The 18,513-nt window shown below is 31.1% G+C and overlaps 1 protein-coding gene across 1 annotated transcript in view; it reads left to right on the top strand.

The window, feature by feature from the left end:
* Nucleotides 1-18,513, top strand: part of LOC130890732 (5-hydroxytryptamine receptor 2C-like) — a 397,879-nt gene that overhangs the window by 342,968 nt on the left and 36,398 nt on the right. Inside the window, exons 3-4 of the mRNA XM_057794982.1 lie at nt 9,886-10,118; nt 14,121-14,331. Of these exons, the coding sequence (XP_057650965.1) occupies nt 9,886-10,118; nt 14,121-14,331 (444 nt within the window). The remainder of the gene's footprint in view (nt 1-9,885; nt 10,119-14,120; nt 14,332-18,513) is intronic.

The following is an 18,513-nucleotide window of genomic DNA, read 5'->3' as shown; positions in this document are numbered from 1 at the left end:
AGAGTCCGGATAATACTAAAGCTAGTGCTACAGTAACTATAAGAAGCAATTATAAATTAAAACACCAAATTGTTTTGAATCCATAGTCTCTTGAAATAACAGAAGTAGCTTCACTTAAATGGCTGCCATTTTTTTCTGACTAATCGAAATGTCTTTTGAAAGCTGGAACTTCATACACGTAATATGGACTTGACAATGGCCATCTGTATGTCAGTCACAGGACTTATTGAGTGATGTGACACATTATGGAAACAAAAACAAGGAGAAAATGGTCTTAACAATTTTTTCTGCCAAATATTTTTTAGCTCTATGAGTAACTTTCATCAAAAAAAAACTTTTCAAGTTAAGGATGAAACTTTAAAGCAATAAATTCCTCTTTGTATTTAATTTTACTGAAATTATTCTTGCTTGTTTTATTAAGCACAGCTTTGTACAATTCTTAATGATGGGTTCCTTATTAACGTTAGTAAGCCGATTATGGTTTTACAAAGCGAGAACATTTGTGATATTATGGCATTATGAAGTGAATTCAACATTTTTCATTAAAAAATATTTTGAGAAATCTTTTTATCGGCCCCATGCAAAGCAACTCTTCAAACATTTTCCCAACACTTATACAGGATGATGAACATTGTTGACATAATGAGAGTCTGAGAATGTATGAAATAAACTTTTATTACAGCATAAAACCACAGCAAAGATCACCATAAAATGGCTACCAATTATTGCTAGAAAATTTTTATCAACGTTACTTATAAACTGGATTTTCAATCAATAGAATATCAATCAATATACGTATTAGATTACTATAAAATAGCTCTACCAATAATTTATCAGAATTTTTTGAACCTCTCAAATTTTAGCTATGCAAATAGGAATCAAACTATTTTAAAGCATTTTTATAAGCTGGTAAAAGTGCAAGTTATAAAACAAATGTAGTCCCGAAAATATTATAATAAAGCTCTAAGAAATAACATTTTTTTTAATTTCTACAATGTTGTATGAGAAGTGATATGTAAACGTTTACAAAATTATTGTAACATTATTCTATGAGATATTTCACCGTTTTTAACCGGAAAAAGCCACCAATATGTGAAACTTGTAACGAAAATCTAAACGTGAAACACTTATTGTTGAACTGTTGAAAATACAAAAACGAAAGACTAACTAACAACTTTCCAAACACCATAATTTCTCCACTACCATAATTGTTATACCATAAACTTAATTTCACAGTTTTACTCTTAAAACTTAAAGCTAATGTATATAATTTTATAGTCTGCAACAAAATTACTATTATCGCTAGTTTTGTAAAACTAAAAGTTAGTTGAGCAGGTAACAGCGTTGAAATGTCATTCTAATGTTACATTGAAATATGATCAATTTAGAAGTTTTCCAAATAATTTATATTGAAATATTTTGAACTAAATCTTCGAAGAAGGGCGAACAGAAATTTAAGAGATATAATTTAGTAAATATAAAAATATAAGTACGTTTGGGATACAGAGGCAAGATACAGAGAGAGAGAGGTCTCCTTCGCTCAAGGGTCGATCAACACTTTCGATGATATAATAAAGATCACAATGGTAGTTGTTTACATTTCATCCAATAACTCAGCTTATGATAATAGTATAGAGTTTTTATATAAGACATATGATTTACGGTCGTGCAGACTCTGAAGAATGTTTCCACTATATTTAGCAGAATATTTCAATGTTAATTTCGCATCCGAAGAAGGACAACTATTGGTAAACTACAAAAAACATAAATTACAACTACAAGTAGCCTAATTGAGCCTACATCAAGATATAGAACAACAATCGATGCAGCTTTCTTTATACATATTTCTAACTTATATAGGTAGATTAATATATGATAATAAATTTAGATATGAATACATATTGGGTCTGGAGAGTGAGATTAGGATATCAGCTTTGAGATGAAATAAATGAATAGTCGTAGGCACAATGCAAATTCAGGCATGTAGACATTCTACAAAAGAACGGTAAAATGTGATCTTGCGTCATTTCAGGCAACTTGTCAAACCTGGACGAAACACGAGTTGCAATAAATGTATCTTATTAGGCCTACTTAGTTTCAGGCATTTTATAATTTGCCGGGTTTGAGTTTGTCAAAACACTTGACCGCGGTAATTTCACATTTGCACGTCAACAGTAACATAACCTCAAAAAAGGAAGGAAAAACGATCCATACAAGAAACATTGGACTGCTGTTTCAGTTAACAATGTGATCGAAGAAATTAATAGCGGTACATTAGCTGAATCAAAAGGCATTAATAGAAGCAAGAAATAGTATCATTCCATGAAAAAATATGATGTACTCTCTATTGGTAAGATTTTTTTTGTGGGAAACATATTTCATCAACCTATAATTTATATAATACCCAAGGAACAATATTTTGAGGTATTAGGAGAATGTCACCAGTCTACATGACATGCAATCTCAAACAGACACTACCACGTAAGGGAATAGTTGTATGCCCTAGTCTTTCTAAAGATTTTAATGTTCGGGGTCAGGTGGACCTGACGGTTTTTCAATCTGCCCAGATGGAAATTATAAATGGCTTCTTAAAACCACGCTATCAAATGCACTACAAAGTAAGTACCTCAAGAGGAATTATAAAATCTTGGTTTTCAGAAATAAATTACAAGATTTCTCGGCTGATGAAATCTTCCGGCTTCCAAGATGAAGTCCCTAATCATGTAATCACATTGAGATAGGTAATTATATTCCAATCAAATTTCGTTGATCAAGGTTTTCAGAAATGTGAAGCTGGCAATAGACAGTAGAAATCAAATAAATGTGCCTATAAGAATTTATGTTCCAATAAATACCATAGAATCTTGACATGCAGTAATAAATAAATAAATAGTTTGCCTTTGCAATTTTTACTTTAAGTTAAGAATTTAATTATATCGACTTCATTTATTTAATGTGTATTTTATATTATGGTCAAGGTTTGTTTAGATATCTATGCATTTACGTATTTGTTTAATTTTGGTTGATAAATTCATCTCTTATTTCTAATTGTGACTAGGAAATAACGGGAAAATTGTAAAATTTCTCAAAATAACCAGGTAAAATGAGACACGTTGACTCCCACACGTGTTAAGCCGGCATTTTGTCAAAATGCCTACAATTATCTAGTCATAACGCAAGAAAGCTCTCAGGATCACGTTTTTTTTTTGTAAATTACCTAGGCATTCTATCAATAACTTGAATTTTCATTGCGCCTACGATAAATACATTATTTAAACGTATGAAAGCACACAACTGAATTGAAGTGAACGATTTAGTGTGCTCCGTAAAGTTTGAACGGTATTAAGATGTTAGTTAAGATAGTAACTAATCTGTAATTTGTGAAATAAGACATTTGTGATTGTGTTCTGAAGGGAACGGACTCTCGAAGCTTAAAACAAACATTAATAGTATTAATGAATATGTTAAAGTACATTGACCGAAACTTTAAATAATCTCACATTAGTGATCTATGATATACTGACATTCGTAGATATCTAAAGGCAACATAGGGGTTGTATAGTTGAAAAAGAATAGAATGGGAACAAGCGGATAAGACTTCTTAGGAGACTCGGACAGTAAATTACAAAAAGTTTATAAACAGGCATATTAGTTAAGAATTTGCTTACCTGGATCGAAGAACATTTACCATAAATTATAATCTTCTAATAAATATATTTGCTACCAAAGAAAGCGGCGATCTATGTTAATACCATATAAGTTTTACCATGAGTCTCTGAAGACGATACTTGGTTATCGAAACGCACGTCAGACAATGTAATTGTGAGTGCTTAAGGTAGTGTAAGCAATATGTTCAGTATGAATGTAATCAACGGTTCCAGAAATTTCAACTTATTTAAACATATAAGTAAGCTGCTAAAAGGGACTTTTGCTCAAAAGTATTAGTTAAGACTTATAATTTCACATAAAATTAGTATATTTAATAAATAATTTGAACATGTGATCTGGACTACCCTCCAGTAAACTAATAAACAAATTAAAACAATTTCAGTAAGTTTAATTGATAAAGAGTAAACTATTAACGTATAAAAATTACTAATACGTTCAGAGCACAGGTCTACCAATGAAAAGATAAAAACTGTTATCATAAGTTGTCAATTCCCATAAATTTAGTGTTAACGTATGCATAGAAAACAAAATTGTAGAAAATCTTATCTACATTAAAATACAGATTCATTTATATGTTCACACATTCATCAACTGAGGTATTAGATATGAGGTAAGAGATTAACGCAAAGAATTTTCAAAAGGTAGGCAACCCTATTGAACCCAGAAAACTTTGACTCATAACAAAATCCAAATTACCAAACTAAACTTCCATTTTTCTTCATAAAATTTTTTGTTCGCGTTCGTTGCTTAGTTAAAGCGAACTAATAGTTGGGTGATTTATGGTAGTAACAACACAAGAAACAAAGAACGTTTTCGTTATATAGTTAGAGCTGAAGAAGTTTCACATTCATCTAGTCCCGTACGGCTCCGGAGCCGCATGTGGCTTTTTGGCTCCTTAAGTACGGCTCTGGTGCAAATATCTACGTAAGATGCAATAATATTCTCATTCAATAAAACTTCCAAAATTATATCGTATTTGGATAAATCAATTTTCTTCTATAAATGGAGAGCATGTGTAATTCTATTTTAAAAGGTAGGTAGGGAAAGGAAACTTTATTTTCCCGATGTTAAAAGAAATAATAACATTCGAAAGGAAATTATCCATTTTGCTCAGAATTTTAAAAGGTTGTTCCACTTTTCAACCCTGCTGAAGTATCCCGAAGAAAATAATTCCTCTATTTATAAACACCACTTTTATTTTAAATATGAGGGAAGAATTTCTCAGCAGGTTACAGAAATTTGAAAACAGCAAAGCTACTTTAATATTTGTCAAAAATCGAATCTAATTGTCACAATAACCGAGTTAAAATTTTTTCCTTTTCAAATTGACATTAGTAGCTTTGAAATACAATTGGTGGATTTTCAAACAAGGAGATATGGTACTTTAATACGAATGTCTTTATGTTGAAATATTGGATGAGAAAGAATTAGATCTTAGTCCACAACACAAGTGGTTTGCTTTGAATGACCTGGAGAAGAAAGACATAAAGACATAACCATTTTCAACTATTGGAATAGTATTTCTGATAAATACAATCAGCTGAAAAAGTTCACGCAAACAATCCTTTTAAAGCATGAAAATTATGAAGAATAAGCAGTCGTCTTATTGGTGAGAACTTCTATCATGCCATTAAAAACAACAACATACAAACCTGACTTACTCAAACTTTCCAAGGAGATACAGGCACCTTGTTCTCATAAATTATTATATGAAGTATGAAATTTGGTTTAATTTAGTGTAATAAAGTTAACTAAACAAGTAGATTTTTTTAAATTGTTGTATTTTGGCTCTTGCCGACCACTGGTCTAGTATAAAATAAGCTCGTTTTTTTGTATGTGCTAATACATTCAGCAATCGATGTTTTCACAATAAGAATAATACTCCAAGCAATTATCACTGTAAATATTTCATCTTCCTAAAAAGTATATTTATTTTAATGAATATTGATACCCAATTAAATTTATATTAATACGGTACATGGTACGGAACTGTTTTTTTCTGTTGATGTTTTCTCCCCCCAAACTCTTTACTGTCACTATTCATACTCCATTTTAACTTAAGGTGCTACAATAGTAACGATGTACAGCGTTATATGGAATTTGGCAATTAATTCTTAATTTTCCATTGATTTTTAAAAATTCTCATTAATAATAAATTCGCACAAATGAAAAATATAATACTATCGGGTGGATTTGTTTTTTAATTACCCAGCAATTATCTCCTTCAATTCAAATACCTTCCTAAAACCAATAAAAAATTGATATGATTTGTGCTTTGTTTACTATCAACGATTGAAACGTGTTTTTAAATTAGAATCAATCACTGTAAATACCCGTGAATTTCGACAGATTACATTTTTGCAATTCTAATTCGAGATCTGTCGCTTCGTTTTATAGTATGTTTACATTACAGCACTGTCTGGTATGCGAGCTCGATTCCACACAACTTTTTATATCGCATTATTTCATCAACGCTTCCGATTTTGTTCTCGAATTCGCCGACTGAGTTCAAGTTTTCTTAGTTTGCTTTCACATTTTCGATTTCCGCTAAAACATTCTCAAATCGAGTACTACAATGGAACTAAGTGTACAATGTGCTACTTTTCACAATCGTATAATGTGAAAGGACCATTACTGATTATTGAAAAGATAGGAATTCAAAATATATCGATATAGAAATAGAATCTCATGGAACTGTATTATTATCAAAGCAATACGAGCTCTCATATTAAAGTTGATGATATTGAGAGAGAAGTTGCTACGAGATGTTTCATCCTAACGACACACTTCTAACCTCGATACGTGATATACTGGTGTGAGTTATTTGAAATAGTATTACCTTCAATCCATTTCAATTTACGCTATTGTAACTGGCCTACTTTTCTCGACTTCCACTGCATCGACGTAATATGCAAATTCGGTTAAGTGACCTTTAAGTACAACCCGATGATTAATATATGTCAGCAGTAATTCTTTGTTCTACCTAATATTCTCCGTATCATTGAGAAGCGTTTTGTATCAATACTTGTATTCAGGAGAATGTAGAAAATATAAGATAAAGTAATTAGCTAATTTTTTTTCAGAATAATGTTAAATTTTACTATCTATATTGTCATGCCAAAGTAGCTTAAAACAACAACAGAAAACACTTGACAAAGTTTGAAGGCTCTGATATATTGGTAGGTACTATCAGACTGAGAGTATCCTTAGTCTGCTCTAACCAAATACATGCCACGAGAAAATCTTACCAGTTGAGAAATGGTTAAGTAATGAACCATATCAGTAAGAAATATTACAATCCCCAAAGTTCTCCACAGTTTTCTAATAAATTTTGACAGACCACTAGAGAGATATTATGGAAATTTTCGTAGTACGCATTTATTCCGCAAGACTCATTGAACTGTGATATCTATGTGATCTGCAATGATTTGTATTACTAGCGTTGTTTCGTAAATATTATTTTAACTCAGTTAAAATGCTGGTGAAACTGTTTTCATAGTGAAAACAGCTTACAAAGATGCCGCTGGGAAAGAAATTATAGTGTACGAGTGGTTTACAAGGTTTAAAAAAACCTTGTTGTGTTCGCCCATTAAATGTCCGAATCGTACGGAAACGTTGGAAAAATTTGAAATCTTGTGCTCACAAACCTTTAAATGACAAAGATTTGAGAATTAAAAGGGTTACTGTGAACTTTGTTGCGCGGACTTTCTCTGATAGATTAAGAAAGGTATCGGATTGAAACATGTCATGATTTGAAAAAACAACTTGAAACTGATCCAGAATATCTTTTGAAAATAATTTCTGATGATATGACTCAGAATCGAAGCAAAAGTAAATTTAATGGAAAACCCCATAGTCATTCCGTTAAAAGGTTCGTATCTATGGCTGATAACAGACTGATACTTCTACCTGCAGCCAACTTTTTTGACACTGTCACGTTTTCTCACGCACCCTACTCGCCTTTCCTGATTACATATGACTGTTTATCATTTCCACGGATGAAACCGTTCGGACAAATGTATTAGTTTTTAGTAATTGTATTTTGGAGAGGATACCGTTGTTTCGTGGAAATTATATTATTTATAAGAATTATTCCGGTCATATTATATATTCTTGTATGAAAATAATGTTGAAATATTGTTTTCAATGAGTCGACGACATGGGCCGTGAAGCCGGTTCTGTACGGTTGTAATGTAATTCTAAAATTTTGCGAATTCGCGGCACCGAAGGTCTTTTAATACATTTGCTTCGTTTGGTTATTTTCTAGAATTATTGAGAAACTCGTTTAGACTGTCTAAACGAGTTTCCCAAATGAGAGGAGTAGGTTAGCTTATAATAAATAGTCATAATGAACAAAACAGCATAGAAAAGTGACCGGTGAATTTAAGTAAAGCACACAAAAGACAGTGTTTATAAATTTACCTCACTGATAGAAATAGTACGAATGAATAAGAAAAACACAACATTCTCAATCATTCCCCCAGAATTTGTTAATAGAAGATTTTTTCTAACTTTTAAATTTCTGTATAATTTTTTTAAAACTAAATTATCTACTTGAGAATAAAGTTTATTAAATACTTGCTAACTCAGCAAATGTTGTTTTGCCACATAAAATATATTTAGGAAATATTTTTCGAGTTCGATAAAAATAAATAACTGACTATAAGTGTGTAGGGATGTACTTATAATCGAAAGCATTGTAGACATTCTTTATTAAAGTGACGAATATATTTCAAACTACAATATTCTTGATAGCTACATAAAAATGCCACATATAGTTGGCCAATAACCACTTGGGATGAACGTAATATTCAACATCAGGTTCATACTGGAATGCTAGTAGAAGAAGTAAATCTGTAAAGACCTTGTTGACGTTGTTGGTCAATTCCTCTACGTCTGTTGACTAAGAATATGCGCGTTTTTTCTCGTTATAATTGTCTTTGTCGATTTCTTAAATTTCGGCCTCTTCGATTGTGATTCACGTGCTCCACGCACATTTGCATTGTTCTTGGGCATTTTTTCGCCTGATCGTCGAGCTTTTCTATTTATTATGACTTTAGATTTGATTGTTCGATGAGTCAAATTAATCCTTTTGCGTCTTGATGGCATTGTTAACTGTACATATAACCTATAAATAAATCGATTTAAAATACTTATAGGTGAAAAACAGTAACTTATTATTGTATTCATTATTTGACCTTTCACAATAGTAAAACACGTATATTTATCAAACACTTTTCTGTTTTGATTTAAAACTATTTACAAAATTGTTAAGTACAACAGTACAGGTACAAAAGTGGCCGTTGTTTAATTGCATGAGAGTGAAAACTACCTTTTCAGTTATTAATAAATTATGATTAAATAATTATGTCACTGGAAATTGACGATATATTTGCGATGAGCGTAAAATTTACATGAGTGTTGAAAAGAAAAATCAAAATACTACGTATAAAATTCACTGCTATGATCGATCATGAATAAAATGAAAAAAATGGCCGAAAACTGTATAGTGAGATTTATGTAATACTTCTATATGGACAGTTTCCATAAGTGGAAGCTGTTCCGACTAATGAAGACAGAAATATTGCCACAAAAATAAAAGTTTATAATTAACAAATAAACAATAAAGGTTGATCATAGAAGGATAGAAATTTGGGGTTGGATGTATTTTTACATGCAGTATCATAAAAAAATAGAAATGAAAAATTTCACATGAAAAATAAAAAAATCAAGAGGCGGACCACCCTTATTATTTAGTATGAAAAATATATTTTTGCCGATTCTCAGACCTACTGATTAAGCATATAAAATTTCATAAAAATCGTACAAGCTGTTTAGGAGTAGTATGGTAACTAACATTGTTACACGGGAATTTTATATAAAGTTTTTCCCCGTTCTTGCAACATTTTTTACTGATTCTTCTATCCTATTGGCCACAGCGTGATGTTATATAGCGTAAAGTCTTCCTCAAATGGATTATCCAACACAAAAAGAATTTTTCAACTCGATCCAGTAGTTCCTGATATTATCGCGGTGAAACAACTAAAAGTAAGCTTTAAATTTAGTACAGATGACTACTTATAATAGTAAGTTTTACTTGTATTCTTTGAAATTGTGACAATTTGATTAATTGGTCACGCATTGATGCGGCAAAACGCCAATATTATATAATAAAGTGGATAAACTTTCCTAATTTTTTTATTCTTTAATTTGCAGGTTATTTCGCCTTGCCATCAATTTACTGCCTCGCATGGATTTGCCTTGATGTTCTTTTCTGTACAGCTTCAATAATGCATCTATGTACGATCAGCGTGGATAGATACCTTTCACTAAGGTATCCAATGAAGTTTGGTAGGAATAAATCAAGAAGAAGAGTGATTTTCAAAATAATTTTTGTGTGGTTGCTGTCAATAGCTATGAGTCTACCTCTTAGCTTGATGTATTCAAAGGTGAGATTTTAGAATAGTTCTAAGCTTGATCTTTATATTGGATCCTTCCTTCAGGATTTTGATTAAATGAAGTGGAGCAAATCTCTGAGCGATCAAATCTTTTGATTTCAATCAAACGCAGTGATTGAGTAATTGAGTAATAAAACATGAAGTTTTATTACAGAAAACGCATACGAGAAAGAAGTAGAATCCTTTATTTTTGAAATATTTCTTATAATTTATAGAGAAGAGTTTGGAAATAACTATAAAACAAACACACACAAATCTCTTCTGATCCGTTTTACACGGTCGATCAATCCGCATTGTTGTCACTTATTTCTGCAAGAGAAAGGAATCGTTTTTACAAATGTATACCATCTTGTCTATTATTTTCTCTCTCTCAGTATTTCCGAGCCTCGACTATTTATACATTCACGTATTTATGTGCCCATATCATAACCTTATTGTTATTATACAACTCATTTGGGCAATAGAGCTTCGCTAGAGACGACAGAAACGTTATTTTTGATTTTTACAAAACACAAAATTATTCAAGATAACTGGATAAATAGACAAATAAAAAAAGAGTGTTACAATAATAATTCCATTTAGGAAGGATTGTACTTTTTCCCACTTTTTTAGGTGTTAGAATAAAACTTGCTTTCAAACTTTTCAAATGTTTAATTCTAATGGTATTGATGAAAATGTGACACACTTAAAATATTTTCAACATGCTTTCACGTAAACGATCACTTTTAACACTGATGTATGTCATTAAATTGGCATTTTCAATCGCAGTTGTACAAAACCTCATTTATCGTATCTTTAAACACCACATTTTGTTAAAACTGACACCAAAAGAAAGTTTTTACATTGCTATCATTCAATAAAAAAATTATCTCGAATTACATCTAGAAAAATTCATACTATTTTAAAATCAAAACAAAAAAGGACTATTTTGTGAACACTTATTCAGCAGCATTCATTTTATTATAAATAGAAATTGTTGCGAATTAAAATTTTAATGAGTTTTGTTAATTAATTCATTAAAATTAATTAAATTCATTACATTTTTGTGAATGTTTATTTTTGTTAATAAAGTTTTTTTAAAAATAGTTTTCCGGAAGAGAAATCCTCAATTGGCGCAGTCAGTAAGATTCGTGCGGTCATGTATTTTTTATTTTTCGTCGCGATAAAAAGCCCCATTTTGTATTTTAATACTTAGTGCGAAAACCTACAGCCTACGAGGGAAGAAGCAATAGGACTCAGCCTTCAGATCGCATAAGATTTTCAAGAAAGGAGAGAAGAAGAATTCGAAAGATTTCTTAAAAATAGTTTTCCGGGAGTGAATTCTTAATTGGTGCATTCAGTAGTATTCGTGCGGTCGTGTATTTTTTACGTTAAGTCACGATAAAAAACTCGACTTTGTATTTTATATCGTAGTGTGACCTACGAGGAAACATGAAATAGGACTCAGCCTTTAGATCGCTCAAGATTTTCAAGAAAAAAGGAAATTGAGGAAAATTAGAGAGAAGAATTCAAAAGTTTCCTTAAAGATCGTTTTCCGGTAGTTAAATCTTTAATTGGCGCAGTCAATAGTCAAAAACTCGACTTTTTATATTAATACGTAGTGTGACCTACGAGGGAACAAGAAACGGACTCAGCGTTCAGATCACGTAAGATTTTCAAGAATCGAAGAAAATGGGAAAAGGGAATTCGAAATTTATGGAAGAAGACACCGTCAGAAAAATAACCTCATTATAAGTTACATCTAGAAAAATTCAGATGATTTTAAAATTATAACGTAACAAAATATATTTAGTAAACAGAATTTACTTTACTATAAATAGAAATTGTGAGAAGTAATATTTTGATGAGTTTTGTTAATTCACTTATTGAAATTAATTTAATTCAATTAATCTTTGAAAATTTTTATTTTTGTCAATAAAGTTTTCTTAAAAATTGTTTTCCTTGAGTGAAATCCTTAATTCTAATCTATTACATTAAAGAAAACACCAATAATACAATGATATTGAATATTTTCATTTTCTTTTAATTTTTATGTCGAAAATCGTGAAATTGTTCAGTTAATTATGCAGAAGCGTTGAAATTCTAAATATTCACCCAGTCTAAACATATACAAATATGTTAGATGAAGCCGTTTATATTCATGCTTAGAATTGCTTTTCCGTTACATAAAGCAGGTATAAACATTATCGGATAATAAAGTGAATTTGGTATGGAACGAGTAACAAAAATATGCAACAGCGAGTGACGCAAATAATTTATATTACGTGAAATCGGAGAAAATCTTTTAGTATATACGTATACGACGTTTCGTGATAAAATTCTTCACTGACATACGGAGAGCTAACAGTATCGACAAAACTATTTATAGATACTTATTTTATTTATACCTCATAAAAATCATGGAATATTTACTTTCCTATCAAAACTTAATATGTATACCTTATGTATTAGTTGCATTGATGGTGTTAACAGTTAAATCATTATAGTATATTATTCGAGAAGTGAGAGCGGGTAATGATAATTATTACTCATTACGAAAATTTTCATGTAATTATTAATAGCCATTACTGGCGAATGTAATATTAGACTTTACCTGCTACAAATATAATGAAAAAATCTCATATCATTGTTAGAGTGAAGTTAGGGTGGACTTTCTTCACCCATCATATTATAAGCACTACTTTCTGTGATAGGTGTACTCTTATTATTGTTATCACTGTGTTTGATACAGTTATTTTTGTTTAATTGTTTCCACAACCTTTCTTCCTCGTTTGATATTGATATTTATGTTGCCGTCAATATAACCCTCGACAAATGAGGTCGATTTCTAACCAGCCCGCTCATACAAATTGTTGCCAGTAATCGACAAAATGAATAATATATGAAGAATCATTTTTGACAACAATACATCAGTTCACATCACAACCGGGTGAGATTCGTCCAAAACAACCAAAGACACGATTGTTGTTTAGCCTCTATATTTCAGAATATACACAGAATATTATTCAACGTCCATAAGAAAAAAATAGATATAATTAACAGTGAATATTACTGTACATTTTGGGGAGATTGTAGAAGGAAATGTCAAAGACACGAATCGCTTTTGCACCCACATTTTCCAGAGTTGTAAAAGTTGGTCCAAGTAAAGAAATAGCCATCAAATGTAGTAGCCTATTTTGGTGCCGTTCTATAAAATGTCATAGAAAGGTTGACAAAATATTGGGTTGATTGTGTCGCACACATAGGAAATTATCACTTTAATAAATAAATCGAAATGGGCAAAAAAGTTATTGCTTCTGATTGGTTGACGTAAAGAATATTTCAAGTATCAATAGCTTCTTTTCGTCCCAAATAGAATTATTTTGCAAAGATTGACTATTCATGTGTACGAAAATATGATTTTCGAACATTTCCAGTTGTATTTGAAATTGTTAGAGCAAATAGCTATTTGGTATAATGTGAAAAACTTGGGTATACTTACCAGGGTAAATGAAACCTCGTTGACTTGTATATGATTTTCACAGTTAGTTTTATAGGAAGAGTTATAAGAATTGATTTCTTTCCGAATGATGATCTATTTATAAAAGAAACTTCCAAAAATTATTATAGCTTCCCTATAAAAACGAAAATAATCCAAAATTGTGATTGAAGATAATCAGGTCCTACCAAATCATTGCATTTTTCGTTTTAAATGTACTACAAAAGAGACAATGCGCTAACGACTTTCCAATACCAAAATCATAGCGTTTCTCTTCCAAATTTCCATTTTAATTGCAGTCTAGAAAGGATCGTGTGGATTGACAAGAAGGTCGACCAACTATCACGCTTTCTGCGGGAAAGTAATCCATTATCTGAGTGAGGTATACATTGAGGAAAAGAATAATTATTTGTTTTGGTCGAAAAATTAAATTATTCAACAACTTATACAATAATATCATTTTTTATTTCAACTATAAGTGTAAGTAATTATGATTTTTTGTGAACTATTTTCAGGATCAAGGCTCATTAATCATAGATGGTACGTGTCAAATTCCTGATCCGCTCTTCAAAGTTGTAGGATCAATAATATGCTTTTACATACCTTTATTGGTTATGCTCATGACGTATGCACTAACAGTGAGACTGTTAGCCAGTCAGAAGCAAAATTTAGCTACACCTGATTGGTCAAACAACTGGATAGCGGGAGCAACTCCTTCACCAATTGGTAAGTGCTTTTTTTGAATTTTACTTTCATGAAATTATTGTAGTTATATGTTATTTTATTGAAAATACAGTTAATACTCTTTTGTATTTGCTAAAACTAAAAAAATATCTTCTATAACCAATAAACCTATTCCAGTCAGATAATATCTGTATAAATTGGATGAATTGGATGGACTCATCGCATGAGCATCAATACGATGTGAAGAATCAACAAAACCGACTGGCTTATTTTTTTGGTCGACCTAGTGAAGAAGAAAATTATATATTGTTATCATTTAAATTTTACTAAATAAACTTTCTGATACTATTTTCTCCCATACAGTTGCTAATGAAACGATTTAATGGAGAGAAATTTTAACAAAAGTGGCCCTGAGAAACACGCGGAAATTATTTTTAGTATATTCGGTCCTTCTCTAGAGGGAATATATGAAAATATAAAATTAAAGAAGCAATTTATTTTGAAATATATCTAATAACGAATTTTGTCACAAATTTTGTGCATTTCAGTTTATTTTTTCTAATAAGAGGTGGGGAAGCGTGGGAACCTTGTTATGAAAAAATGCCAGTTCTGCTTGGCAGATTTTCATAAACTTCTTGTTGCTGAAAAGAGCTAGTGTCTAGCAATACGAAATATATAAATTTTGAACAAATGAATTAGCAACGTGATTGCTAGAATGCAATATTTCAGATATTGTGATTTTTCTGGACAATTTTGAATGGAAGCATGGTAGCTTAAGTAGTCCTTTTTTCTGCCCCGAGATATCTTAATAAATGTGTAACCGATGAGAATTTGTGCTCAAAAATCTACTACGCTGGTTGGCCCAAACGGAAATTCCTAATAATCCTAACAATGAAAAGAAATCATTGAACAAAACATGTGAAAAAGTTTCTTCCCTGCTAGACATTCTTCAAAACACCACGAGGGTTAAAACATGTGAGATCATTATTCGGTTGGTAATAATGAACGAATTCAATGTGTCTTACTGGTGTTATTACATATAATATTTAAGATTGCAACCATATCATATGGTCCTAGACCAGAATCTGGATGTTTGAGATTTTGAAACGAGGCTGAATTATTGTAGCTATTAAATATTGATGATCCTGAAATACTTCCACGAATTTTGTGTACAAATTAGTCCACATTTCATATCAGTGTTAAAGTAAATCAGTCGTTGGTCTGTACATTTATGATACAGGATTATATGCGGACACATAATTAGGCCACTTTTTTTATTAAACAGTTTATGGTGAAATATATTTATACTTCATAAGAAACGAATTACCACTGTTTCCATAAGATACAACATTAGCAATTAGTCTTACCACATGATAGTTTTTCCGGCACATTATTCCATATGTTTTCGGATTTTTTTGATCATACATACCCTAATAGCTGAATAGGATGTGGAAGTTTATTTATTTTGCCACCTAGATCTCCAGACCTAACTTGTTGTGGTTTTTATTTGTGTTTACACCAATAGACCCATGACGGATGACATGATTGAAAGAATTCTACAGGCAATGAAAAGTACGAGTATTTCAATGGCAGAATTGAAATTGCTGTCCTGTCAGCAACTGATTTCATGTATATAGAATGATAGACGACATTTTGAACATCAAGGGCGCCACTAATCACGTAGTTAGTGATCTCAATTATTAATTGTTAGATCTGTTGCGTGGTATATTTAATGATCTCTTCTAATTGCTAATAATGATAGCTTTACATTTAGATAACGCCATCTGGGGGCAACTATACGATTATTATGAGAACTGCATGTAAGTCAATATAAGAACTTTTCATCTAGACTTGAATTGTATTTTTCATTGGGGCGAAGCAGCCTAATAGATATTCGCAGAAAAATTCTCGCGCTTAGATATCTATGGAAAAAAATATCTTGTAGAAGTAATACTTGAACTTTCATTATTCTATATAAATTTGTCCAGAGAAATCACAATATCTAAAATATATGAAACAACACCATATAACATTCATATTAGTAGTTAAATTGCTTAGAATTTGTATATTTTGTTGTACTAGACAAAAACTCTTCCAAATAACATATATTACCCACTCTTCCCTACCTTTTATTTAAAGAGATAGATTAGAGTTTGTGATATACAAAATACGCAGAATTTGTTCAAAAATCGATTATTGCATATAAAAAGCTACTTAATTTGGTGAATTTTAAATAATTCTGCTTTTTTAATTTGATATTTTTAAATACACCCTAGTTGTGGACGTACAATTCTACAAGTCTTTCTGACGGTCACTTTTGACACAATTTTTGTTCCTGATGCTGTAATATAATCCATTTCTGAGACAAGACCGACGGCCATTTTTAGTTGCCCAGCCGGTACAATTTATATATGTGACGATTTCTTTTCTTAAATCTACCTATTTATTTCCATGCCGTTAATTCTGGAACAAACTACACACAAGTGTCAATAAAATATTACAATACAAATATAGAATAACATTTTGGGATTCAATTTTAACTGAAATACTAAAATCTTGTAACAGAGTATAAAATTCTACGAATGAAAAATATGTCGATTTTTTCAAAGTAGACAATAACAAATGAATTAAAATCACCCTTTTTAATTGATTACTGCTTCTATTCATCTGGTGCTGTCTATTTTAAAACTGGAATATTGTTATCTGATATTCAAATAATTTTAAAGCACACTAAGGTACTTAGTATATTGTTTTTATGTTCAACAAAAGTTTGGTCACTTTAAGCAGGCAATCAAAATCTGGGAAAGTTCGGTTCGTTATTAGTAAAAGTTGAAATAAATAATTCTCCTTATCGGTTATATTTAATGATGCTTTTTAAATGTTGGGAGACTCTACTTTATTAAATAACTTAAGTTAGTAATGACCCGACTCGAGTCATAACAACTAAATAACTTGAATCTGGTGTCGCAGTAATGAAGTTCTAGGCCCATAAGACACGAAGCAAAGTGGGACACGTAAAGCACGTGTGAGGTGGCGTGATACAAGAGACACGAATTGTCACACATGTACACGTGCTGCGTGGTGATCCGTATACTGAGACAAGTATTTTCTCTTCAAATAGCAAATGGTGGGATTTGGATTCGATTGGCAGTTTGCGATTAGCCGATATCAAAAAACGTATGACAAAACAATTGTTGTTATTCAATTTAAGTTCTCAATCACAATCGGATGATGCTGAGGAGAAAATGTCGATTTATTCTTTGTTGGGGAAGAAATTTAAATCAACTAATAAATTCATTCTATCGGAGAGAAAAACAGTGGACAATTTAAAATTACAACTAAAATGAGTGATACTGATTTTGCTAATTATTCCCGAATTAATCGACACCAGTTAGCTGAAGTATATGAGATAATCCGGCAAGACATTTTTCAAATGTAAATCATTTGCAATATCACCCCCAATTCGAATCTTCAGTTTCGTCTTCATATAATTACCATTTTTTGTATTCCCTTACGGTCTCTATTAACTTCTATTCTGTAATTTTTTCGTAAAAAAATTAAGGAAAGACTTGCTAGTCACCCACACGTATAACATAGCAAACTCTGTCTGAACTACAGCGGGATACCACGTGTGTGAGCTAACGCGTGTCGTGTCAGGTCGCGCTGCGTCGTCAATTTGCGTCAATGTATTCAATCTTGTAGATTACAAAACTACGTGCTGTGCTGCGTCACCTCACACGTGCTATACGTGTCCCAATTTGCGCCTTGTACAATTTGTATTCTTTTTCTCACACTAGTCTATTTTTTCTTTGAAATATTATCAATCAGAGCTTTTGAGTTTTAAAACCCAACTTTATGTCACTCTGTGACAAGTTTATCTTGACTGATTAATATTGTCAGCAATTTGAGAAGCACTTTTTAAATGCAAATTAATAATCACTGCACCTATTCCTTCAGAAACAGTATCGAAAACGAATTAATATTTCAAAATCAGTTTTTTTTGTAACGTCAAATTTATCATTTTGCTAAAAACTAAATACTAGTTTTATATCGAAGACAAAAGACTTATTTTTTTTTCAAAAATTACAAAGCTACAGTTTTTCAACTTGAAATTATTGAAGAATTTTTTATATTCAATATAGATACGATTTTGTTGTCACTAATAGAGTTTGACTATCACGGATATTTTCTCGTTGTCATTAAAGGAAATGTTAGAGCCTTCAA

The sequence above is a fragment of the Diorhabda carinulata genome, chromosome 2 (assembly GCF_026250575.1).
Source record: "Diorhabda carinulata isolate Delta chromosome 2, icDioCari1.1, whole genome shotgun sequence".
Lineage (NCBI taxonomy): Eukaryota > Metazoa > Arthropoda > Insecta > Coleoptera > Chrysomelidae > Diorhabda > Diorhabda carinulata.
Note: the sequence above shows the minus strand (reverse complement) of the source record. Positions and strands in the feature narration are given on the sequence as shown.